This window comes from Megascapheus bottae, chromosome 17 (assembly GCF_031878675.1).
Source record: "Megascapheus bottae isolate mThoBot1 chromosome 17, mThoBot2.hap1, whole genome shotgun sequence".
Lineage (NCBI taxonomy): Eukaryota > Metazoa > Chordata > Mammalia > Rodentia > Geomyidae > Megascapheus > Megascapheus bottae.
Window position 1 is genome coordinate 38019823 of NC_143525.1, and position 26386 is coordinate 38046208.

The 26386-nt window shown below is 44.1% G+C and overlaps 1 protein-coding gene across 2 annotated transcripts in view; it reads right to left on the reverse strand.

Moving 5' to 3' along the window:
- Positions 1-26386, reverse strand: part of Ca10 (carbonic anhydrase 10 (inactive)) — a 426447-nt gene that overhangs the window by 8536 nt on the left and 391525 nt on the right. For both annotated transcript variants that reach the window (XM_090351055.1, XM_090351056.1), the window contains 2 exons: positions 14469-14564; positions 9849-9921 (listed from right to left, as the gene is read on the reverse strand). In XM_090351055.1, the coding sequence (XP_090207181.1) occupies positions 9849-9921; positions 14469-14564 (169 nt within the window). The remainder of the gene's footprint in view (positions 1-9848; positions 9922-14468; positions 14565-26386) is intronic.

The following is a 26386-nucleotide window of genomic DNA, read 5'->3' on the forward strand; positions in this document are numbered from 1 at the left end:
TGAGCCATCTTTGTCATCTTTGCTCTCATCCTCCTCCCCTTCCCCCACCCTCACTCTTCCCCCACCCTGTTTGCTTTCTTTCAGTGCTGAGCCCAGGAACTCATGCCTTCTAGGCAAACTTTCTACTACTAAGCTACATTTTCAGTCCAGGAACTTGAATTTTTGCTGCTCTTTTGCTTAGCAATTAACTTATGAACAAATTAAAGCCAAAAGTTTGAAATGGCCTCCTGCTTTCCCATTGGGATATCAGAAGACCTTTAGGGGTAGGCGTGGATGGCTCCTGCCTGTAATCCTAGCTATTATAGACACACATATTGGGAGATCGTGGGGCTAGCCACCCAAAGCAAAATATTAATGAGATCCCATTGCAACCAATCGTCGGGGGCATGTCTATCATGCCAAGCTACACAGGAGACTAAAAGTGGAAGGACAGTGCTTCCAAGCCCATAAGGGCAAAAACAGTTGCCAGATCCTATCTGACCAGAAAAATCTGGCATGGTGGCAATATGTCTGCTATCCCAACTATGCAGAAAGTATAAAAAGGGGTTCACAGTCTAAGTTGGCCAGGGCAGAAATCAAGGCCCCCCCTTTTTTTTAAAAAAAAAATATCTGGGCAAAAGAACTGGAGATGTGGTTCAAGCTGTAGCATGTCTGCCTTTCAAGTGCAGATCCCTGAGTTCAACTCCCAGGTACACCCTCCTCCCCCAGCTCCTAACACACATACACATGCTAAAACTCCACCACCACCACCACCACCGCCAAATCCCCACGCCTTCAGAGCTCTGCTCACACAAAGTCCACGAAGAAGATTGCTCAGTGAACTTGAATTTGGAGACCAACTCGACCCTCCTACTTAAATAGCAATAAACGTCCAAGGACCAAGGATCCAGAACAAACTCCGGAGGAAACATGGATGAGAGTGTAACTTGTCTGTGTCTGCTGTGGTGCCCTCCCTCCCTCCACAAACCCACAATGTCTGGTGCACATCACCCTCATGCAAAGGCCCTGTGGTACTGGACCAGTCACGGGCACAATTGGCTTTTGTTGGGCATTTTTCAAGTTGGTTGTGCCTGCTTCTTAGGCCCCTATGTATCAGCTGCTAGGTGAGCAGGATGTAATTATGCATGGAAGAAGCAGTGCTATAAGGTTGCACAGCTCAGAGAGAGGCTGTCAGTTCTGGCTGGAGCTAGGAAACTGCCTCTTGAATGACTGGCCATGACTGCCCAATGGGGGTTGGAGGGTGGGGCTGGTGCCAAGGATGCTGTTGACAGAGTCATGCAAAAGAGGCTTAGAGTGCAGTATGCTTGGGGAGGGCAGCGTGGGCTGCCTGGTCATTAATGTAATCTCTTGAGGAGAAGGGATGTCACGGCCAGTCAGCGCAGCTGGCAGGGTTGGCCTTGTCTGCATTATTGGGAGTTTGGGGCTCCATTCTGGAGGCAATTTGAAACCACTGAAGTCAGAGCTTGCACCATCAGATCTGTACTTCATGAGGCTTACTCTGACAGTGGTTTGGCCTGAAGATTAACATATTGAATGAGAGAAGGACGCGATCAGCTCATTTTTATTAAAGGTCAATGTGATTTGTTTAACCAAGCTTGCACGAGGTGCACAGTGGGTACTCTAGCATGCTGCTATTATTGTATTTTATTTTATTCATGGTGATGGGGGAGGACTGAAAGAAGGAGACAGTAGAAACAAGAGCTGGCTCAGGCATGACCTGAGTGAAGAAAAGGACTGTTATGTTTCTCTGAGACAAAACCAGACTGTGTGGCAGCCATGTTTGAAGAAAGCGTTGGGTTGGGGAGGTGTGGACCAGGAGTGAAAGCAAAGGGTAGTGTTCATGGATCTGCCCTAGGCAAGCGCTAATGGTTACACCCAAACTACCCTGTCTTGCAGCAGGTAGTAGAAAAGCATCTTTTTCCCCCTCTGTCTGTCAGTATCACCAGGAAAGCAGTGTAGACAGAAAGAAGCCCCCAAATTAGTGCATTGGAAGCTGGATTCCCCATCCAGACTTTCCCAGAACTACTCATTATTTTTAAGAGTAGCAGTTTTGTTTGTGAACAACAACAACAAAAAACACACAAATCTGGTGCAAAGCAGTGGCCAATGGGTGATCCTGCATGATGGATTTACTTGTATTTATTGAGCAGGAGAGATGGCAGAAGGCTAGATAGAAATATTTTATACAGAGATTATCCTATTATCTCTCTATCATCTATGTACCCGTGTAGCTATCATCTATCAATCATCTCTCATGTAACATGTATGTATCTATGAATTTATGTATGTATACATGTGTGAATACAAGTGTAACTATCATCTATCTGTCTAGGGTTCACATATATATGTATGTATGTACCTATCTATCAATCATCTATCTATTGATCAATCAATTGATGAATCTATCTACGGAAAGAAATAGCTTATCAAGGACAAAGCCCTAAACATCAAGTCATGAGCCTTAATCCAAGTTTAAGTTCAATTGTGGCTTTGCCAGTAACTTCTTCTGATTCCTTGATAGATGAGTCATTTTACTTGGGACACATCTCTCAACATAAGTTATACATGAGTTTATTTGAGAGACTTTTTCTTTAGTAGGTCAAATTTTGGTGTGACAGTATTATAATTTTTTATGTGTTCCTAAATACACATATGTAATAGACATATTTTATATGTAAGATACAGTCTATATATGTATATATATACTAGATATATTTTTATTTTTATTTTTTATTTTCAGGGTGATATATAGAGTTACATCAGGCACATTATTTCTTGAACATTGTTACCCCTTCCCATGTTTTTCATTAGATATATTTTATTTTCTAGATCTTCATAGTTCAAAAAGAATCCTTGGCTAACCAATAAATATGGAAAATTTATGCTCACAGGAGAGCCCAATTTTACTACAGATCTTGACTGTCATATCTTGGATTTTATGGCATGCTTTTGATGATTCTACCATGTACAATGGTAGAATTGAATTCTTGCTCCTGGTTCGATCTAGGTTATTGTTATTGTTTAAGAAAAAGACATTCTGGGAAGTGGCGCTGTGGCTCAAGGGGTAGGGTGGTAGCCTTGAGCTCAGAGATAATGCTCAGGCCCAGAGTTCAAGTCCCAAGACCAACAAAAAATGAAGGAAAAAAGAAAAAGACATTCTGATGAAACACCCAGGACTGTGTCATGGGGGACTCTTTCCTTTAGGCTGAGCTTCCATGAATCCCTTGTCAAGTGCATCGCGCTCACTTATGTGCATCAGGCTGCTGGAATTTACCATCTCCTCCTTCCCATTCTAAGCAGACCATACCAGTGAGAAAAAGGCCTGGCACTGCCAGAGATCAATACTGCTCCTGATCGATATGGAACTACTTGGCAATCTTATTATATGGGATGACATTTCCTCTTGTAATCTGAGGTAAATTCAGCTGAAATGAAAAAAGGCAATTACTAAACAATAAAGCAATATGATTTTTTTGTTTTACACAAACAATAAATGAAAATAAAAAGGTCTCTCAGAATTGGATTTTTGGAGGTAAGGTGCGCCTTTCCTGTTCCTGGCTGACATGAATAACTACTTAGATTGCAGCATGGGAAGTGGTGTGGCGTGCAGCACTTCAGAGTCTGTGAAAAACATTTCCAATGCCATTCCTTTGAAATGAAAGTACAAGTTCAATTAAGCATAGAGAAAGGCACCTGGAGCAATATGCTTAAGCTCCCCAGTGATATTTCACCACATTAACACTGTGTCCCCTAAGGTACAGCACGGAGCCTGCTTCCCCCTCAACTGCCAAGGAGATTGTAGTCACTGGTTGGCCTGTCCCTTCATTTATCAGCAGGGCTTCTGGGCTAAAGCTAAGTTCTCATGAAGTAGGACTGAAAAACATCCTTGAATGGGCCTTCCTTCAAATACCTGTAGTAGAGTCTATTTATCTCCTTAGAAGAAATAGAGCAATAGAGCAAGCATATAGTTCCATTTTGATCTTTGTGATTCTCTGAATTCTAATGGGATTGCAGGTCACCACTGCATCTGCTAGCCATGGTATGCCATGAGGAATTTAAGGAGGATGAAGGCAACCAAGACAAGACACACTGAGGATGCTGGGAGAAATGTTTCCTAGACAGACAATATTCTAATAATGAATTAGTGAACACAAGGAGAACAGAAGGATACAGGTGCCATTCCAGTGCATATTAGCAAACTAAAATACTTTGAGCAAATTACCCAACATTATCTCAAGAAAATCCTTTCAGAAAAATCTGTTTTTCAATGTCATGATTTCAGTCTTGACCTTCACTCTATTGAAGGAGGAATTTAACTTTAATAAAATGGATTTGCTTTAGAAGATTTTTCTAATTTCAGCCTGAAATTATAATTCAGGCAGATCTTTTTTCTTTCTCTATTATTGGTCTTGGCTAGTGAGAGTCTTTACTCAGATGTATGGAATCTGGGTTTCCAAGGAAAGTAGTAGAATGTCATTAAGTCATCACTGTGCATCACATAGATGGAACACAAGAGCTGTAATTCATTGAAAGTAAGCATATTTAGTTGCCCAAGAACCTGGACTATACTCACCTTCAGAATAATTCTTTTTTTTTTGCCAGTCCTGGGCTTGGGCTCAGGGCATGAACACTGTCCTTGGGTTTTCTCAAGGCTAGAGATCTACCACTTGAGCCACAACACCATTCCTGGCTTTTTTTTCTATATATGTGGTACCAAGGAATCAAACCTGGGTCTTCATGCATGCTAGGCAAGCACTTTACCACTAGGCTAAACTCCTGGTCCCTCAGAATAGTTTTTATCTGGCTTCATAGTGAATAGCACAATCTGACATTCAAATATCTCTGGATAATATGGGAATGTATATTGTACATTGAGTTTTTACCAGCTATTGTCTAGGTCATTGACTCATCATCTTGATGAATCCTTGGTTTATCCTCACCTCAAATCTCTCAAAATTTGCCTTATGGATTTGAGAATTGTATCTAAGAGATGTTAAGAAACTTTCCTGAAGTCATATAGCAAAAGAAGTGGCAAATCCAGGATAAGAGACCACTTCTGCTTAGTCCTACTTCAGAAGAAGACACAAGTCACTCATGAGTATGAGGTCTTTATCAGTATGGCTTCCAAAATTCTTTCATCCTCTTGGCAAGATAGTTTATGATCTCTTTTATGAATTCCCTGATACTGACTTTATTTTTTCATTACTGCATCAAAAGAATGGTTATTACAGATTTTTTTTTCTTTTTTTTTTTTTGCTAGCCATAATCCCTGTGCCTGGTCCTGAACACCAGGAAAATGGGCTGGCCGCCATCTTGGATTTCTCCTAGGTGTCTGTGTGTATTTCTTCCTCTCTGAATCTCTCCATTTTATGGGTAGGTAAGATGGCCAGGCAGGAGTCTCTTCCATGGTGAGGTTATAAAAATATTTCTAGAAGTGGTTTCCAGTGCTAACTCAGGAAGAAATGAGCTTCTTCAGAAGTGAAGACATAATCCCGCCTTCTCTCCTCTATTTTTTCTTTCTCCCATGACTTTGTCCAAGCCTAAATGCCATCTGGATGTTGATGTCTTCCACATTTACTTCTCTCCTGAAATCCAGATTCATGCGTCCAACTGCCTACAACTACACATCCTTGTGGAGGCCCAAGAGACATCCCAAGCACCACATGCTCAAAATTTCAGATCTTTTTTCCACCCACAGTCACACTGCATCTAAATCTTTCTGATCTCAGGGATGGAACTATCTTCCTTCACATCAGTCAGGCATCCCAGTCATGTTCTTTCTCTCATGTGATGCAAGTGAGGTAGCAAGAAAGTCTTGGATTTTCTTTTGAAAAAATACCCAGTCATTTGTTACCATCTCTCCTGGTCACAGTCTGTGTCATTATCTAATTATTTGGATGACTAGAATCTCTCCTACTTTGACCCTTGTCCTCCTGTAGTCTCTTCTCAACCAAGTAACTAGAGTGCCTCCCCCCCCTTCCCCACCACAGGTCTCTTTTGTCACTCTGCGTGAAGTTTGGCTGAGACCTGGAGAACACTAGCGAAGCCAGTTCCTGTGCCTTCTCTGGTGACTAGGTATGCGAGTAATAGCCATGCCACTATGTCTAGATGGTATCTTATTTCTACTGGAGATCACAGGCCAAAGAACACACAGGCAGAAAGAGTTCCAGGGAGCTTAGACTAGGGTGAGCCTGACTTGGCAAAGTACCAGTGTGCTAGTTCTGTGGTAAACTTATATTTTTTTTGCAAGAGGAAGCAACTCTAACAGCTAAAGAGATAGCTCTTCAGACAGAGCTCAAGCTGGAATTAAAAACAAGTTCCATGATAGACCAGTGTCTGGATTACAAGTCATCAGAAGACTTCAGAATTCGTTTTCCTTGCTCAGAGGGAGGAAGCCCAAAAGGAAGGCAGACATATCAGAAACTAGTCAAGAACATCTGTGTGTGAATTCTTGCTCTCCAGGGGGTAAAAATGGGCTGTGGTTTGGGACGTGATCCTTCCCTCATCCTCATCTCCATGGGAAGATTTTTTTTTTTTTGTAGAAAGGGGGCGGGTTGGACTTGGGACTTGAACTCAAGGCCTGGGTGCTGTACCTGAGCTCTTTTGCTCAAGGATTTACCACTTTGAATCACAACTCTACTTCTTCCATGGGAAGATTTTTGACATTGAACTTGAACACCTTGTCCATGTAACTGGTTATGGCCTAATGAAAAGCAGTAAAGGAGTGTGTATTTCAAGATGAAGCTTTCTGTAACATCTTAAGTTTCTGACTTCTGCCCTGAGTTGTTGGACTGACGGCGGATGTATTTGTCTTCACTGTGCTTCTGATCCTGGAAAGACAAGAGCCAGGAGAGCAACCTGCCTCAGCTGACCTTTAGATCTCCATTTAGAAACAGAGACACGCGAGCAAACCCACACGTGCTGCAGTTGGAAGGCAACCCTTAACTGCTGAGTTTCTCATGCATGTGTGGCTGACATTCGGCCATCTACTTGAGGTGGATCATTTGTTTTCTCGTGTGGAAACTGGGGATAGGAGTTGTACCTACCTTGAAAGGCCAAGTATGGTAAGTGAGGTGCTGGGCATACAGCAAAAGCCCTGGGCAATGGAATGTCCTGGATTGGCATAGGTGCTCTTTGCATTTTGTGGAGTGGGCACTGCATCTACACTGAGCCAATCAAGCTCTGCTGGAATGTGATTTTTAATGTATTTATTTTTTTGGTAGCAACAATAGAATGGGTTGGTTGGACAGTGTGGAGAGGGGTGAGAGCCTGTGTCCCCAGGTACTATGATTAAAGTTTCTCCTACAATATGGAAGTAATCTATTTTGTTGTGCCAAGTTGATGGCATTATCTCCATTTCAGCCCGAGCTCATGCACCCATACCAGCACAACTTTCTGACTCTTGCAGAGTTACTGAAGGGATTTCCAGGCTCCTGTTTCCTTACAGGACGTGTGCTCCTGGATCCTATTTGTGTTGGACTCTCCCACTTGCTGTGGCTGATGGCCTCAGGGAGTTCAGCTGAAGGGAAGAGAGCCGTGGTTTCCTGCTGAGTAAATCAGTCCCTTTCTGCCAGTGTCCTGGGCATAGCAGAGTGTTGGCCATTCCCGTGTGTATCAGCCCATCATTATCCCTGTGGTGTTTCTCTCTTCAGGTATGTGACAAAGGTCCCTCTGGGGAATACCCCCCTTAGTCCCTGCTGGTATGCAAGGGCACAGATATCTGCTATTGATCAACTCACTTCATGCAGTTCAAGGTCCTTTTCTCTTGTTCCAATGCCCTTGTCCTTTCTGCTGTGCCTTGGCAAACGTGGAGCCCAAGGGGCAGATGAAGGAGAGGGGGCTACTGCCATCTTCTCCCCAAGGTTCTAGAGCCTCTGCAGAGGTGGGGAGGGCACCACCGGCCTTGGATCTAAGCTCCTTAGCATGGAATTGAGACCTTGCTCCAGAGCACCTTTCCTGCCCTCGATGCTACCGAAGATGGCTGCTCATACCATGGGCCACCAGTGTTCAATGGACATGCTTGACTTTTGATACAGAACTGAAATGCTCCTTCCCCCGAACCCCTCACTATCCCAAGTTTTGTAGATGCTGCTCACTCTACCTGGATGCTTGGGCTTTTGTTATCTTCTCTCCCTCCTTCCTCCCTCCTTCCCTTATTGCTCCCTCTCTTGCTCATTCCTTCCTTCCTTTCTTTCTCCTTCTCTCCTTTCCTTCCCTTCTTTCTCTCCTCTTCACTCTTTCCTTCTTCCCCTACTTCTTTTCCCCTCTCTGTCTCCTTTGCCCTGCCCTTTTTCCTCTCACTATGGCAGCAACAATATCATTAAATGTTAATCAGAAGGAGGAAAGGACCCTAGAGACTGTCTATGAGCGCAGCGATCTATCAGAGGGGGGCATAATGTGCAATTTATGGATTTTTCATGGTCTCTCAACTACCAATGTAGGATGACTTGAAAACATTCTATTGAATTTTCATGCTTTTTTTTAAATAGGAAAAAAGTTAAAAGAATAATAATCTTTTATGGCCAGCAATAAATGTATTATTTACATACTACAAGTCAGAAATATTTCCCTTCGTTGAGCAATCTTGTATGGGCTTACAGAGAAACCCACAGGAATACTGATGAGGAAAGGCAGGTTATATGTGGGGATGTCTTAACTCACGCTTCTACATCATGCCTGTGCAATGATTCTCAGGTCCATTAAGCTTCTCCCGGTTACCCCTTCATCTCTTCATATGGACCTATCCTTGTGGCAAATGTCTTGGGGTGGGGGGTGCTGGTATCTGGACACAGGCAGTGTTTGTTGAGTGAATAAGTGAATGAGTAGAGGCAGGGTTCTCTATACTCCAGCTCCACTCATCTGAGGTAAGACCTATAAACATTCCTTCTCTCTTTTCCATATCATCAGGAGATGAAGATGGAAGAGACACATTTGAACTCAACTCAGCCAAGGACTCGCCTAGAAACTGGAGTGTTTGCCTGCTGGCTATTGCCTTTGGTAAAAATCATTATTTGCATCTTGCTCGAAGGAGAACCCTAGACCTAGATAATGTTACTGCCAAAGTTCAACATTCTCACTTTATGGATGACGACACACAGCCCATGCAAGGAAATTTCTTGATGAATGACAGAGCCAAGACCGGGCCCATGTTTTTAGCTCGCTTCTAATTAGCTAAAAATCCATGGGGTAAAACCACACTGATTTCTTTCATCTCCTGGTGAGTGCTGACATAGCTTCCCATCCTGTAGTTTCCAGGATTGCTGTGCATGCCAGCAATCCTACACTCCTTCTCTTCTCTTCCTCCTTCTTTCTTTCCTGTTTAAGAAGTCTAGCACGAAGCACGCTAAAAAACAAAAACCCAGGGAAGTTGTACAGTGGCCTGAAGAATGAAGACAGATGCCACCTTGTCTTCTCCTGGTCCCCAGCAACATGAAGAGGAAGGCCTGGTCTGGCCGAGAGCCTCGGAAAGAATTCAGGCTGGATCCAAAGTATTGGGTGGATGCGATTCCCATGACATAACTGGCAAAGGTCCATCTCTGGACAGCTGACACAGTGGAGTCGGTCAGCCAGCAGAATTCTCCAGCTCATTACTAGTGCATGGCATAAGGATGACCGCATCATCATAATTATTATTGCCTTTGATGACAAAGACGCCCTGGGGACTTCTGTCTGCCATGAGCTGCTTCCTGGCCAACTCTGACTCTCTGGAGTGACTTTCTACAGAATTAAAGGATCGTGAAGTTGATAGGGTCCATGGAGCTTCTCTGTTCAGGCTTCCTGGCTTCAGACAGGGCTAACTATTATGGGGTAGCTGCTACAGAAGGGGGAAAAAATGGAACCAAACTTACTTTTATAAGTTATTCTTGTGATAGTATCTCTGTTGAGCATTCGATTAAGAAATGGGTTTGATGAATCAGAAACCTAGGGGGGAAAGAAAGAAAGTCTTAATAATTGACACACTTCCGGATCCAACATCGGCATGCATTCACATGTTCATTCGCCTTGCCTGAGTGTCTTATGCTGTGGTCAGCGGTCAGAGACAAAGACCTGACTGAACGCTCTCAGTCTAAAGGAAGTTGGTCAACATGTGATTCTATCATAGGGTGTGGGGAATGCTCGGCTGGAGTTGCTACTGAGACTATGTTAGAGACTATGTTACCTACTACCTGATGAGTTTGGAGAGCTTGCTTGAAGACTGCCTAAGTTGTTCTGGAAGCCCGGATGGAGTTAGCCACATGCCTTGGTGGTAGACCATACAGAAGAAGGAAAGGCAAGGAAAAGCATGCCATGCATGAACCTGTCCCTACATGGATACAAGGGACTTAGAAGAAAGCCTTTTTGTGCAAGTTAGTTTCAGTGCAGCTGCAGCTGAGAGTGTGGGCAGAGGACAGTTTGTGGGGCTAGAGGAAAGCAGGCAGAGGCAAACTCCTATCATGCCTTGAAAGTCATGTTCTTCTGTAGAAATGGGGGAAACAGCAAACGTTTTGGGGTGAGGGGTGGGAATCACATGTTAGGAAAGGATTATATGTCTATGTAGAAAGTACAGAGAAAGAAATATCCAGCACAGATACCAGGAAATGGGAAAAGCATGTAATACAGAAGTGGGTACCAGTGACTCATACATACACTCTTAGCTAATCAGGAGGCTGAGAACTGAGGATGGTGGTTTGAAGCCAATCCAGGCAGTTAAGTCTATGAGATTCTTATCTGCACTAAACTATCAAAAAAGGCAAGAAATGGAGATGTGGTTCAAATGTTAAAGCACTAGCCTTGAGCAGAAAGGCTCAACTACAGTGCCCAGGCCCTGAGTTCTAGCCCAGGGCCAGCACATTAAAAAAAACAACAACAACAACAAAAAGAAGGAAATGTAGCTGTGGTTCAAATGGTAGTGTGCCAACCTTGAGCAAAAAAGCTAAGGCCCTGAGTTCAAGGCCCAGAACTAGCATACACATACAAAAAATAATACAGAACCTTGCAGAACCACTGCTTATTATTGTATGAATGGAATGCATCCTATCTATTTCATGGTGGAATGCATCGTCTATCCATCTATCCGCCCAATCCATCCATCCATCTACCCAATAAATATTTACTGAATGCCTATTATGGACCAAAATGTTGTACTAGATGTTTGGGGATGAATGCCCATTTTAGCCTTATGCATAGAGTTCTCCAAATTTCTCTTTTAGGAGAGGCTAAGTTGTAAGAGGCTTAGATCCAGCAAACGACTGTGGGCTACACCATGATGTGGCCCCACCTACTGTATTTGGTGGTCTGAAGATTTCCTCTTTTACTCAGCCTTTCCTGAGCCACACCATCCATTCTACTCACGTCCCTCCTACCTTGCTTAGCTCAGCTCAGCTCAGCTCTGCAATTTACGCCCCAGCTGCTAATCGGATGTTGTGACACATCCACATTTTCAATCTGATTTATTCTGAAGGTTGGGAAAAAAATTGAAGCAGATGATTATTCCTGTTAGATAAGCAACAGGTAATTTTAGTTTGGAGAAAGCATGGGCTGTTTATTTTCCCTCCATCTGTCTTGATTTTTTGCAGTTTCCTGGGTGTATTTGTAAGCCACACAATCAAGGAGAGTTTGAGGGTGTGATAGTGCTCCATGGAAGTAAAATTGCACCACAAACCCAATCCTCCCTAGTTTTCTGGAAACTTCCATCGTGGCATGTTCTTTAGTGTTTAAAGGATAGCTGTTTGTGACAATGCTGATCTATGAGAGGAGAGGGGAGGGATTATTAGTGTCGTCAGATGAGAAATTTGCTCGGGACCTTGACTGCCCAGGACCTTTGGGTACCTGATAGCTAGTGAATCTAAGCAGCCCTAGTGGTGAGACCAGCCTCTTTTGGGCTGATTGAAAATGTTCCCAAAGTGCACACAGATGATTTGTGGGCACTGGTGTGTTGGCTGCGTAGGTGAGAGGATAAAATATGTACTTGGTATAAGTGAGCTTAAGTGGGAAGTTAATGGGGTGTGATTGAGCAGCAATTATAGGCAATTTCAGTTCCCTGTGGTCACTGGAACGATGGGAGATTAGATGAGGACAAAGAGAAATAAAACAGATAAACAAGACTCTCCTACTTTTAGCTCCTTCAAGTCTTCTCTTGTCTCAAGTAATAGCTCTTAGGTTGAACTTCCTGTTTGGGCTAGCCCAGTTTACATGGAATTAGGAACAGGAGTCAGGAAGATCATTTCTAGAATGATAATAGTCCCTGCCCAACTGGAATTTTAAGATGAGTAACGGATGAGTCACAACGTGGAGGAGAGAACTCTCCTTGGCCCTGATTATCTGTTGAGTTGATCAAATGGATCAAAGAGTTCAACAGTGTGGTTTATTCTGAGACCAAGGTTTTAGGTTTGCTCAGGGAAAGAATTAAAGTAACCTCAGGGGCCAAAGTGGCCTGGGAAGGTACAGGAACTGCTCACTGCCCTTATACTGGCCTCAGGATTTAAGGTGTGACAACCCTGCAGAGGTACAGCCTGGACTCACAAGCCTGACTTCGCTGATGATCTTGATGGAGCCAGTGTTTCTGCAAGATTTTGTGAAACATGCTAGGAGTTTGCTGTCAAGGGTGTTAGCTGCCTATCAGTCGCTCAGTGTGCTGGAACGTTCCAGAACTTCCTGGATGACACTTGAAGACAAAGGAACATTTTAGACAAGTGAGGGAAAGTCAGAAATGTTGGGGACCAGGCAGATTAGCCTGGTAGAAGGAACTTAGGTAATGTTGGCATTGGAGAAACCATGGTGGGAGGTGACGCTTGAACACATTGTGATGTGTCTCAGGCTTTTCGACCTGGCGTGAGCCAGGCTGAAAACACTGATTGGTTACCAATGTCCGAAGTTTAAAACTCCGAACCACAGTCATGTCAGTGAGGGATGTTTTTGTGTTTTATTTTCTTTCTTGTTTCCTCCAGCTCTCTTGCATAGGTATAGAGTGGGAATAAAGTCATGAGGACTAAAATCAGGCAGGACTTCGATTTGTTTATAGGCCAGGATGCTTATTACAAACTGCATGACCTATTTCTTACAGAGAAGTTAGGAGAAAGTGAGTCTTTGAGGCAGGAGGAGTGGACAGGGCCAAAGGCTTTTTGCACAGGCTCTACTTTGGGACTCAGGAGTGACTTAGGGTCCCATTCTCTGTTAAAACTCCTTGGTGGTAAAGAGTTAGGGGTACAGCTCAGTTGACAAGACACTTGCCTAATATGCATGAAGCCTTGGACAGCATCTGTAGCTCCATAAGAAGACAAAACCAATGAAATGAAAACTCCTTCATGGTGAATACTGAGTTCCTATTGGTCCTTCTCACTACATTCTAAGCTCTGGTTGGGAATCTTTCTACAGCCATGTAAACCAGCACCAAGGGCTTGTCCAGTGACTCCCCACTGGGGAACTTCCACACATTGCTTTTTGTCTTTTGTAACCTCTTTCTCTCCCTGGCCCTCTCCCTCCTTCCTTCCCTTCCCCCTCTCTCCAGTTAGAAAGGAAATGTCTTTCATTTAAAGTTAAGAACTTCTTTATCTGCTTCGCATGACATCTGACACAATATTCAAGGTAAATTTTGCTGGCTGGAGATTTTATTTTCTGTTATTGTGGCCTGGTAGGGAGCCCAGAAGGTACCCAAAGTCAGTATGGGTGACTGTGACTTATATCCCTGCAGTGTGTGTAAGGCCTGAAAATGAGACTAGAAGTTTGACTGGATGGGTCAGGGTGAGGGTGGGTGGGTGTCGGGAGGAGGTGGGGGAACATTGGACGAGTTGTTTCATGTCTTGTCAGCAGTATGGTGGCAGGGGTGGGTGGAGGTCTCACACCTCCTTTGTTTGCCCAGGTGGATAACTGAAGGACAGGTCTCATTGGGTAGCATCAGCGTGCCACCTGGATACCTATGTGATTTCACCTCTCTGATTCTATTGTGCCCAGCGGAACTTGAAGCCCATCCCTGTACTCAGCTCCAATTTCTCTCTTAGACAAAAGTTGCCCGAACTCTGAACCCTGAAGCTCTGATGCTCTGAGATGCAACCAGATGTTCTGAAATGGAACCAGTCATTTTGTAATTTTACATTTTTTTTTTGCAGTGGACTGGACTTTCCATGACTTTCACAAACATAAAAGTCATAGGCATGGACATTAATCACCACCATCTTCATCACTTCTTTTACTTTTCTTTTTGGTACTGGTACTGGGGCCTGAACTTAGGGCCTTTGGTTCTTCCTTGGTGCTTCATCACTTGAGCTACACCTGGCTTTTTACTGGTAAACTGGAGATAAGAGTCTCAGCATACATTTTCACGAGTTGGCTTTTCATTGTGATTCTCAGATCTCAGCCTCCTGAGTAGCTAGGATTACAGATGTGAGCCAAGACACTTGGCTCCTTTTGCTATTTTTAAACCCAACGGAGATTGTATCTCTGACTGGGATTGCCATGGCCAGACGAGAAGAGATGAGAAGCAAAAGACTTACTTTTATAAATATAGAAACTACCACCAATCCATTTGGGCTCTTCGCAGCTTCTGTGACATTGGTGTATAACTCATGGTTATAGTGGATGAGCTGTACCTGTTTGGAGGGAAGAACAAGAAATGAGAATAGCCTCCAGCATGCAAAGCTATGGACCGCAGCACAGGAGAATGAACTGCACAGTACATGGAAGAACAGTCAGGAAGTCAAGGGATTTCAGAAGGATTTGCAAGCACCTATGTGAGTAAAATGCACACACACACACACACACACACACACTCACACAAAATACCCATACATATTTGCAAATGTTTTTTGGTAACAAGCCTGCTTTTAATAAGCTCAGGGTCCATCTGGTTCTGGCTCCCTCCCAGGATATTTCCTCTAAAGTGTGCGTAAAGGGAATGTTCCTTATTAGGAATGGAACAGTCCTGCAGGGGTGTATGTGCTTTCCTGGCTGTACCAACAGCTACTGCTGGCTGAGAGCTGGGAGCAGTTAGGTCCTCAGACACGTGAGTCTGGGAGGAGGCTGGCTGGTCTTCAGGCTGTGTTGGTCTGATGGAGGGAAGGGGCTGGTGGCTTGCTCAGTCTTCTCATAAGTGAGCCTACACAGAGCACCTGGCTGGCCATGCAAGCCTTTGCCCTCCTCTTCCTCCTCCTCCTCCTCTTCTTCCTCTTCCCCCCTCCCCCCTCCTCCTCCTCCTTCTCCTCCTTCTCCTCCTCCTCCTCCTTTTCTTCCTCTTCCTCCTCTTCCTCCTCCCCCTGCAAGGACTAGCCATCTGCTTCTCAAATCACAGCAGGAGTCCTGGATTCCAACTCTAGTGGTTCTAGGTTTCCCTTTGTTACCTAATTTTTTTTGAAAAAGTCCTTTAGTAATTTGTAAAATCAAACATATATGTTCAAATTAAGTCACCACCAGTTTTCAGGCCACATGATCAAGTTACCCCCACATCACCCAGCTCATCTGCTTCCTATGAAAAATACTATTCCTTTCTTTTTCTCCTCTCCTCTCCTCTCCTCTCCTCTCCTCTCCTTTCCTCTCCTTCTTTCCTTCCCTTCCCTGCCTTTCTCTTCCCTTCCTTTATGACCTGAAGTCACTGTGTAACCAAGGCTTGCCCTCTTTCTGTATCTGTCTTCTGAGTGCTGGGATTAGAAATGTATACCACTATGCTTGGCCTTAGATTTTTTTTGGGGGGGGGGTTATGGGCTTGAACTCTGGGCCTGGGCGCTGTCATTGAGCTCTTCAGCTCAAGGCTACTGTCCTGACCCCGTGAGCCACAGCCACACTTCCTGTTTTCTAATAACTAATTGGAGATAAGAGTCTCACCTTCTTTAGTGCCTGAGCTGGCTTGGAATAGCCATCCTCAGATCTCAGCTTCCCGAGTAGCTTGGATTACAGGCGTGAGCCACTGCGGCTGGTGGCTGGCTTAGGGTTTTTTTTTTGTTTGTTTGTTTTTAACAGTAGAGAAGTACAATTTTATTTAAAAAAATCTAAAAATGTAGAGTAAAAAAAAGGCAGCCTTCTCAGAACCATGGAAGCCAATCCTGAGTTTATGAATATTAATAATATAGTATATATACTTTCAGACATTTTTGTGCTTACAAATCACATATGTGCGCGCACACACACACACACACACACACACACGGCTTCAAAACAATAGAATCACTTATAACTATGATTAGAAACATGACTTGAAATCAGAAGACTGGTTTGTGGTTGTATTTTTATCTTTTGTTTTCTTTTCTTATTTATTTTTGTGTTTGAACTCATGGCTTTGTGCTTCTAGGCAGGTACTCCACCACTGAACCATGCCTCTGGCCCTTTTTTATACTGGTTATTTTTGAGATAGCATCTCACTTCCTCTTCCTGCCTGAGTACACTTCCCGGCATAGCTGTGAATCACAGGCATATGCCATCTCACTCAAATTCTGCTGAATTCAAGTCTTGTAGCATTTTCTGTCTAGTCTGGAGTTGTGATTTTTCCAATCTCAGCCTCATACATAGCTAGATAGCATGTGGAAGCCATTGGGTCTACTATCTATTGTTTGAGAAGGTTTCTCTTCTATATGCCCAGGCTGGCCTTGAACTGTGGTCCTCTTCATCTCAGCTTCCCAAGTGAGTAGGATTTTTTTTTAATTTTTATTTTTGGTGGGGGTCCTGAGGCAAGCCTGGAGTTGTCCCTGAGCTTTTTTGGCCAAGGCCAGTACCCTACCACTTTGAACCACAGCTTCACTTCTGGCTTTTTGGTGGTGAATTGAAGAGATGAGTCTTATGTACTTTCCTGCCCAGGTTGGCTTTGAATGGTGATTCTCAGAGTTCAGCCTCCGGAGTAGCTAGGATTATGGGCATGAACCACTGGCTCCCTAACTCTTAACTTCTAATAATAACCTCCTCTGTATGAACACTCTCTAAAACACTTAACTGTATCTCTGGCATTCAGGCTTTTTTTTTTTCTTTTCTTTCTTTTGTCTCTTTCAAACAACGTTACAGCAAGTGTATCATATATCTTTCTGTAATGGTGTTAGCACTTTCCACGGGCTGATTTGAGAATCTAATAAGGTGGTGCATGTAAAAGTGATTTGTGATCCTCAAAGAATAAGAGAAGATTCATCATTGCCTGCATTGCATTAAAAAGGCAGTGAAGTTTCAGATGGACAGAAAGGATTTGCTTTTTCTTGAACTCAAGAGAGAAACTACTGCCTCATAGAGTGGTCTGCACCTCCACGGGGCGTCCAGATTGTCTGCATGCTTTTAAAGCTCACCTTCACCCACTTGCTCATCTCCAATTCTGTTCTAATTGATTTTGGGTGCAACTTGGGCACTGCGTTTGTGAGGAGCTTTCCAGCTAAAGAGTTAATGGCTGGAGTTGAGACCAAGTGGAGCCTAAGCAATAGGTTTCCATAGCCCTTAGGTGCCCACTCAGAGAAATGGTACCTTGAACCCGGAGGCTCCCCTAAGCATCCTGCATCCTGGAGCATCTCACAGAAGAGGCACATACTGTTTGCTGCCCTTGAGCTTTCCCTTTGGCTTATTGTGTTTTTACTTCTGCCATACTTTGCCCATCAAGACAAACATTTCCACTGTAGCTGCTCTGCCCTGAGAAGGGGAGCCAAACAGGTAGGGATGGGTGAAAAGCTTTGCCTGTGCAGAAACTCCACCTGGCCTGTGTTTATTTGTCTTCATGCTGGTTCCCCACACAACTATGATTTCCCACAGGGACCACAGCACTGCCACGGGAAGGAGGCAGGAGAGGTGGCTTCTCACATGTTTAATGTATCTTCTTTCCAGTGCTGGGAATGCTTTCTACTGAGAACAAGACACACACTGTTCTCTGCTAGGACCTCCCATCTGACCCAGGTAGCCTGCAAAAGCCAGGGCTTTGGATATATGCTTTGTTATTGTGACATGCTGTCTCTGCACACTCGAGCAGGAAGTGGGAGGCAATCCAAGAGAGTGAGTCTCCACTCCAACTCACAATGCCAGAAAAAGAAAGAGACAAGTTTCTGGACCATGAGCTGGATAGGTGTTTTGTTTTTTTTCCCTGAAACTCAGGTGTGAATTCAGGGCCTTGTATAGTGAGTACTCTACCACTTAAACCATACTTCCAGCCTTTTTGGCTTTACATTATTTTCCAGATGGTATCTTATGCTCCCACCCCTCACTCTATCCCTTCCCCTCTCCCACCATCCCCAGGGCTAGCCTCAAACTGAGATCCTCTTATACCTATGCAGCTGGGATTGAAGACCCCAGCTTAACAGACCATCCTAATTTGTGTGTTGAGATGGTAGGGGAGGATGGGGGGGCCTTGCTAAGTTTTTATCTGGCTGGTCTCTGATTCTTTAATCTCCACCTCCTGAGTAGCTAGGATTATAAGTGTACATCATCATTTTCAGCCTCCTAGAGTCCTTTAAACTTAGTCTTTTTAACACATAGTTAACTCACATATGTTTGATTCCAGTCAACATTGGGTCCTAAGTGCCTTTCCTCTTATATTTCATATCATTCATATCATTTGCTCCTGAAATAATGGGCAAAATGAAGGCACAGAGAGGTTAACCGACTCTGAAGTCACCCTGGCAAAGAGTGACAGATTCTGGCTCATTTTCTTTTTCCTCAAGAAAGTAAAGAGAACAGTGAAGATGTTTTGCGGGGAGATCACATTTCAACAGTTCTCTCTCTCTCTTTTTTTTTACCGGAACAATGATTCTAAGCTACAATTTATTTATAGAAAGTCATTATCGAGTTTGTCTTGATGTATAAGAACATACCCAGTCTGCAGAGAAAGGCTCTGTGTGATATTTACCAACTGTCACAGTCTGGCCCTAGGGGTCAGCAGTTATCACTGGCTCTGCCTGGTGATACTGACTTCCTGTCTCATAAGATGTGGGTGCTGTTGGAGCCCCCAAAAGAGAACCAAGTGACCATTATTGCATTGACTGGAGACCCCCAAAACAGTCCAACTAATTCTACGACCTAGCAAACAAGAGCACAGGGCTATTTCACTCCCAGAAGAGAGCAGAACTGGATTTTCCAAGCAGGCCAGTTATGTTGAGAGAGCCTGCACATTGCATAAATGTAGCATATTTGGGTGCAGATGATGCTGGAGACTGCAAGGTTAGTGTTTTCTTGGATTTTTGTGTCTCAGCCATTCTGTGCCTCAGTTTCTTCTTTTGGAACATTGTTCAATCACACCAGGAGTTGTTCAGGTTGTTCTGATTATTTTTTTTTGAGTTTGAATTTATGCTTTCTAGGCAAGCAGTTTATGATGAGAGCTGCACATCTGCCCCTTTTGCTTCATTTTCCAAATAGTCTCTTAATTTTTGCTTGAGACTGGTCTTGAAACCAGATCTGCTACCTCTGCTTCTTGACTAGCTGAAATTACAGGTATGAACCATGAGGCCCAACTTTGTGTGACTCTCTCTCTCTCTCTCTCTCTCTCTCTCTCTCTCTCTCTCTCTCTCTCTCCTAACTTTTGCCTGTATTGGCCTCAAAGTGCGATCTTCTCACATAGCTGAGATTGTATGTGTGCATGATTCTACTAGGTTCATGTCTGGCTCTCTCTTTTTAAAATTTCTTCTGTCAAATAGTTATTAAATAGGTATTTTAGAACTGACAAAGACTTTTGATTTGATGCTTCTTTTCAATTAAGACAAGGATCATTTTCCTACTGGAAGACTTTTGCCCACAAAAATGTTGATGACAAGGTAAGTTTACTAATATATTCTGGCAGAATTTCAAGTTAGCATGTTAGCTAGTGTCTCTTATAATCGTTTATACAAGAAGCCGAAATTCATGCTAGCTAATGATCAATAATATTGCATTAAACCTATTTTATTACAGTCAAGTAGTACATGAGTTTTTATGCTTGGGTTGTCCTGGAACTTAGTCTTTCTGATCTTAGCTTCTTTTTTTTTTTTTTTTTTTTTTGGCCCCTTTCTCTTTCTGGCCCCGCTCGCTCCGGCCCCGCTCGCTCCGGCCCGGCTAGGCCCCCTTTCTAGCTCAGGCCCCGCTCGCTCCAGCCCCTTCTCGCTATGGCCCCGCTCGCTCCCGCCTCGCTGGCTCTGGCTCGGCTCGCTCCCGCACGCTCCGGCCCCGCTCGCTCCGGCCCCAACTCGGTTGGGCTCTGTTCACTTCAGCTCAGCTCGCTTCTTTCGCTCTCTGTCGCCGTCGCAGTCTCGTCTCTGCCACTTTTCCGGTTTGGTTGTGTCTCGTCTCTGCCACTTCCGGCTTGGTTGTGTATGTGGGATACCGAGGAATCGAACCCGGGTCTTTGTGCATGCTAGTCAAGCACTTTAACCGCTAGGCCAAACTCCCGGGCCCTGATCTTAGCTTCTTAAGTAGCTGGCATAACAAGTGTCACCCACCAAGGCCCCAACCAGTTTCCTTTTCCTACTTTGGTCAGCCAGCAAACTAATGCCAATGGGAGAGCTCTCCAAAATGAACCTACCTTCAGTTCCCGATATTAAATTCTAAATTTAATTTTGAGGTAAGGTCTCCCTTTTTGATCAGTTTGGTTTAGATTGTGATCCTCCTATTTTATACATCCTGCAGTAGCTGGAATGGCAGGCACATTCAGGGAAAAAAAAGCTGTATGTGTTTGAGGGTGCCTGTCAGCCCAGCTTGAGGTGGAAGTATTAAAATAAGAGAAAAATGCTAGGTAGTGCCACATAAACACCACCCCCGTGGATCTACTATAATGGAGTAGGGAGATGGCAGAGCTGAGAGCCTAAGGGACTGGACTTCTCCTCCCCCTACCCCGCAAGGGGAGGGGAGTGGAGGTAGCAGGTTGGATTTAATCTCCTGGTCTCAAATAAACCTCTTACCTCAGCCTCCTGAGGAGACAAGACTATAAGAACTTACCACCATGTCTGATTAGGGGGTTGGATAAATAAATGACATGTCTACCATCTTGGCAAGTCACAGCTCCATTTTAGACCTGGAGAGGTTTATGTGGAAAACATGTAGGTTTTCAAGTACAGGGTTTTGTGATCCTTCCAACAACTAAACAAGCCCTGATGGAGAAGATAGGGTCTGCCTGCTGAGCTTCCCTCAAAGTAAATTGAATTGCATTGAACTGAAACCAAATATTTAAACCGATGGTTCTGTGGGCAGTGTGTTTACGCCTGGGTTGCACATAGGTGATGATGGGGCCAGGCTAGTTGTATAAACAGAGAAGGAGGCTTGGCAGCGACTATGGCCCTGTGTGACTTTTTCGTTTGTTTTGGCCTTTTCCATTTGCTACTGATTAAACCAAACCATAGGCAAACAAAGCACAGGATCTCAAATCTAAGAATTGCCACCCTCGTCTTCATGCATGAAACCTTTCAGCATATACTTATTTATGTTTTCTCTGCTCCAGGCCATGTGTTGGACATACAGAGATGGAAAAGGGAAAACATAGTAGAGGTAGAGGGAGACCCAAAGACAAGGACCCTGTGGCACATGAAGGACACATCTGAGTAAGAGGCAAAGGCTGAAAACCAGAAAATAAGGAGGATTGATGTAGGATGACCCGGGAGTAAAAGAGCATATGGATCATAGCAGACTTGGAGACTGAGAATGTTGCCTTAAACTGGAAGCTGGTGGCTCACGCCTGTAGCTCACGCCTGGCTTCTCAAGGAGCTGAAATCTAAGGATTACTGTTCAAATTCAGCCTGAGTAGGAAACTCCATAAGACTCTTATTTCCAATTAACTACCACCACTACTAACAACAACCACAAAAAAATCCAGAAGTCGATATTTATCAAGTGGCAGACAGAGCACAAGCCTTGAGCAAAAAATCCCAGGATCTCAGTTCAAATCCCAGTACTGGCACCGAGAAAAAAAAGAATATCGCATTTTCTTATGAACAGTGGAGGTTATCAGAAGTTTGAAGATGGCGAGAAAGGTGTGATTGGAAGGTGACTGGTGGTGAAGACATCGGACTGACTTTTGAGACAACTATGGAACCAAAACCTCTAGGGAGGGGGGACTCTTGACTTCTCACAAGACTAGTGTTAGCCAACAACTCAGTTCTTGCTGTTCCAAGTTCACTCATATTCTTAGTGAGTCATGCACCCCAAACCAGAATCTGGGTCATCTGAACTCTTGTGTGACATTTCAAAGCAGTTTGAATATCTGTGTACCTATTTTAATGATAAAAGACATCACATATTATTTAGTGATTTTTTTCATGTTAAGAAATGAATAAGAAAACTACATATATCAGTGCAGATTTCAGGAAATGGGAGACATCCAAACAGGCATCTGAAAAATGGAGAGAAGTATTCAGGATTTTAAAAGATGAGCACTAAGTACTAGATAATGCTTGGTAATCACACACAAAAAAGTATTAGCTTATTATAAGAAATACCATGCAAGTCATTTAATTACTGGGAAATAAATGGCAAAAAATACCAAGAAAATTCCCATGCGCATATGGACAGAATGCAAAAAAAAAGCCATCATTCAGAAATGAATTTAGATGACAGAGACTGCCATATTGATTCTGGTGCATTAGTACAATTTGAAAATGAAGTCAAGTGCCAGAAGATGGTTGACATACCTCATGGAGGAAGAGAGAAGGGATTGTGAGCAGGGATGGAGTATCTTAGAGGCCTTTCAGTAAGGCCATCTCAGAGCCTTTTCTGTTCTCAGCCAGCAGAACCTCTGGGTCTGGATGAGTCACTGTGTGTGTGTGTGAGTGTGTGAGTGTGTGTGTGTGTGTGTGTGTGTGTGTGTGTCCATGGTGTGTCATGCATTGTATGGCTTTCAGATTACAATCCCAGTATCCCACATACATTTAAAGTATAGAACATTTGTCACTCAGTGCAGCCCTGATGTGTGTGTGTGTGTGTGTGTGTGTGTGTGTGTGTGTGTGAGAGAGAGAGAGAGAGAGAGAGAGAGAGAGAGAGAGAGAGAGAGAGAGAGAGAGAGAGAGCGCGTTGGTGCAGGAAAATTAATATTAACTTTCCTTTCCTTCTGTGGAACTTGGGAGGGATGTCAGAATTCTCTGCAATTTCATGAAGGCTACAGCAGGGAGCCAGGGCGCCCCGTGGGTGGTGACGTCTGTCCTGCTGCACCTCTATGGGCTCTGATTCAATGGTGGGCACAGCCTGGTCCTCCTTCCTCCTGTGGGTTTTGTTTTACGTGAGGATCCTGTGATCTGGTTACCAGGAGCTGAGTGGAGGCTGACAGTGGTGAACGGAGACTGAAAGGCAGTAAAGCCAAATGGTTTCCTCTGTATTTCAGGGAAGCCCAGATGGTGGCCTTGTCCTAGGCTCCCAAAATATACTCCGTGAGGGAAACAGAGGCAGCATTGTGCTGACAGCATTTGGGAACAGGCGTGAAGGTAGTCTATATTAAGACATGGGCTCCATTCCAAAGCCTGTCTGTGCACAAGTGGCAACACCAGGGCTTTCCTTGGAAACTAGTGGGCCTAATCTCTCCAGGGCAGATCCCCCAATTTCTTCAGTCTTTTCTTCCTGTCCCTTTAACCCTAGCCCACTCACTGAGCAAAGGCTTTGCCTCGAATGTCTTGCCTCCATCTTGCATCATTGTCATTTCATAGTAAAACTGGGTCAGCTTGTGGGGGGGCGGGTCTTTGTTATAGCCAGAGTGTTTTGCTGTGCCAGTTCCCAGATAAAAGGAGACAGTGTGGTTTGCATCCACTGAGAGGCAGTACCCATTCAGTGCCAAGCACGGCGCCATCTTGTCAGTTCTAAGCTGGAAACCCAGACTTCTAGGAGTTTCTAGTGGAGGGAGAAAAGTGGCACACATGTGGAGAGCTTTGTAATTCACGACGCATCTTCAAACAGGGCCCACACACTAGTTCTCCTGTGCACTACAACATGCAGCCTGCCACCACCAGTGCTCCTGCCTGCTCCCTGCACTAACCTCAGAGCTGCACATGTTTTGGGCTTGGCCTGTGTTGTCTTTGCCTCAAAGACTACTTTAGGAATTTCTTTCTTTCAGGATCTTCAGATCTCAGCCTTCTGAGTAGCTATGATTATAGGCACGAGCCACCAGTGCTTGGCTAGGATTCTGTAAGTTAATATAGGTAAAACCTGTCACAAACCAGATGAGTGACAGATACTCCAGAATCTGAAATTATCCTCTGCTTACATTTGGTATTACCCCTCCTCAACACACATGCCCATACACACACACTCACACAGTTCCACAAACCACACACAACGTATGTATGACTCATATATGCACACAAGCATACATACACCAACACTTGTATCCCTTTAGTTTATGTTTTTGATTATCTCTCCTCCAACACACATACATATACAGTAGCAGCAGCAGTCTGTGTGTGTGTGTGTGTGTGTGTGTGTGTGTATTTCTGGGGCTTGAACTCAGGGCCTGGGAATTGTCCTCTAGCTCTGTTGCTCAAGGGTAGAGTTCTACCATTAGAGCCACAGCTCTACTTTCTTGCTGCTTTTGGTGGTCAGTAGGAGGTTAAGAATCCCATGGACTTTCCTGCTTAGGCTTTGTATTTTGATCCTCAGATCTCAGCCTCCTGAGTAGCTAGGATTATAGGTGTGAACCACCAGTTCCTAGCAGCACCAGAAAGTCCAAGCCAAGCTACTTTCCTACCACCCTGAACTTGGCTTGGAACATCTCCTCCACCTGCATCCCTTACTTCAATAAAGTGCCCTGCCCACTACAGACTGGCCACCTAGAAGCTTACCTTCCTTCTTCATAGGATTCCATTAGCCCCTATGTCCTGCGTCTTTGTTTAGTGTTTCTAATCATTCTTGTAATGGTTCTTGGTTGCCCTTTGGTGCTGCCATTTTGGTTCAGGACCTCAGCTGGTCTTGCCTGGCTACTTACAACCTACACCACAGCCCCTCAAACCAATCTCCCTCACCATCTTCATTGAGATAGCTGAAGTCTTGACTCAGCCTAGGGAATCCTTCTGGATCACGTCACTCTTTGGGGGGAAGAAAATGTCCTGATTCTTTTCCTATGATCCCAGAGACCCTTTATGAATCCCAGTCTGCTCTGTCACTGCCCTGCCCCTAGCTCTGTAATACCAGCTACACCTAGGTACTGCAGAGTCCTCGGCACACCTGTCTGGGTACACACCTATCTATCTGAACACACCTGGTTTTCTACCAGTAATGCCCTTCATCTTCTGGCAAACTCTTACTCATCTTCAGAGTCAGGCTGAAGCTTTGCTCTCTAGGAGGGGATGCTAAGGTGTCCACTTACATGCCTGTACTCTTTCCTGGTCTGATGATTGGCATCTAGAAACAGCTCCTCAATAGAAGAAGAGCTTCTCTAGGGCAGGAGCCAGGCTGACAGAAATCATTATCCAAGGATCTTTACACACAAAAAGGCCCACTGTAGGAGCTAAATACACTTGGTTGCTTACAGTGTGTGTACAATCTTTTTCACCACCATGGAGAGGTACAACAACCCTTTAGACTTAGCAGAATAAATGACCTGACATGCCTGAAAACTGTAAAAACCCTCGACCAAGCACTTTACTGTCTGTTCATGTCTAACTTTTTCTTCTCTATGGCAGGACACAAATGAATGCATTTGATTCATTTCCTATCCCCTTTGGTGGGGAGGGGGAGGAGCTGGAGCTGGGATGCACAGCTAACGATACAGTGCAATATGTTTTGATTTGTTTTTGTTTTTCTCTTTGCAGAGACATATATAGAGGGGACTCTGAAGAAGTACGACTATTGGGGCAGATGCTATTATCTGCATTTTATTAATTAATCCATACATCTACCTGTCATTCTTCCTTTTCTATGGCTTTCCTCGCAGCAGTGTGGCATACTTGTGCTGTTGGTAAATTGGCACTATAAATCTGGCGAGACCACCTCTAATTCCAGTAGTTCACTGCACGCTTTATCACGCGGCTGTGGTCTCAGGTTTGAAGTCAGTTAAAAAGATTAATACCGTTTAATACTACCCAGAAGGAAGATGCCAGAAATCTGTTTAAGGTCTCGTTATTCATGTCTTCATTTCCTTTGTGCGTGTATTGTGATAAGCATAGCTATTCTTTTCAGGCGGTTGCTAATAACTACTTAAAATGATTAAGGTAACTGGTTATTTCCTGTAAGAAAATTGCTCTGCTGTCATTAACATGGAATTAGCACGGCTCCCTTTCATCTCCCGCACATAGCCTTTGCCCTCACATGCCTTAAATAAACAGAGTGCTGAGAGCTTGTCCATAAAGGATGAGTCACAATGTTGGGTGCGGGTGTCTTATACCTCTAATCCTAGCTACTCAGAAGACTGAGATCTGAGGACCAAGGCTCAAAGCTAGCCTGGGCAATAGAATTCATGAGACTTTTATCTCTAATTAACCAGTAAAATGTCAGAAGTGCAGCTGTGGCTCAAATGGTAGAGAGAGTGTTACCCATGAGTGAAAAAGCCAAGTGAGATTGTAAGGCCCTGAGTTCAAGTTCC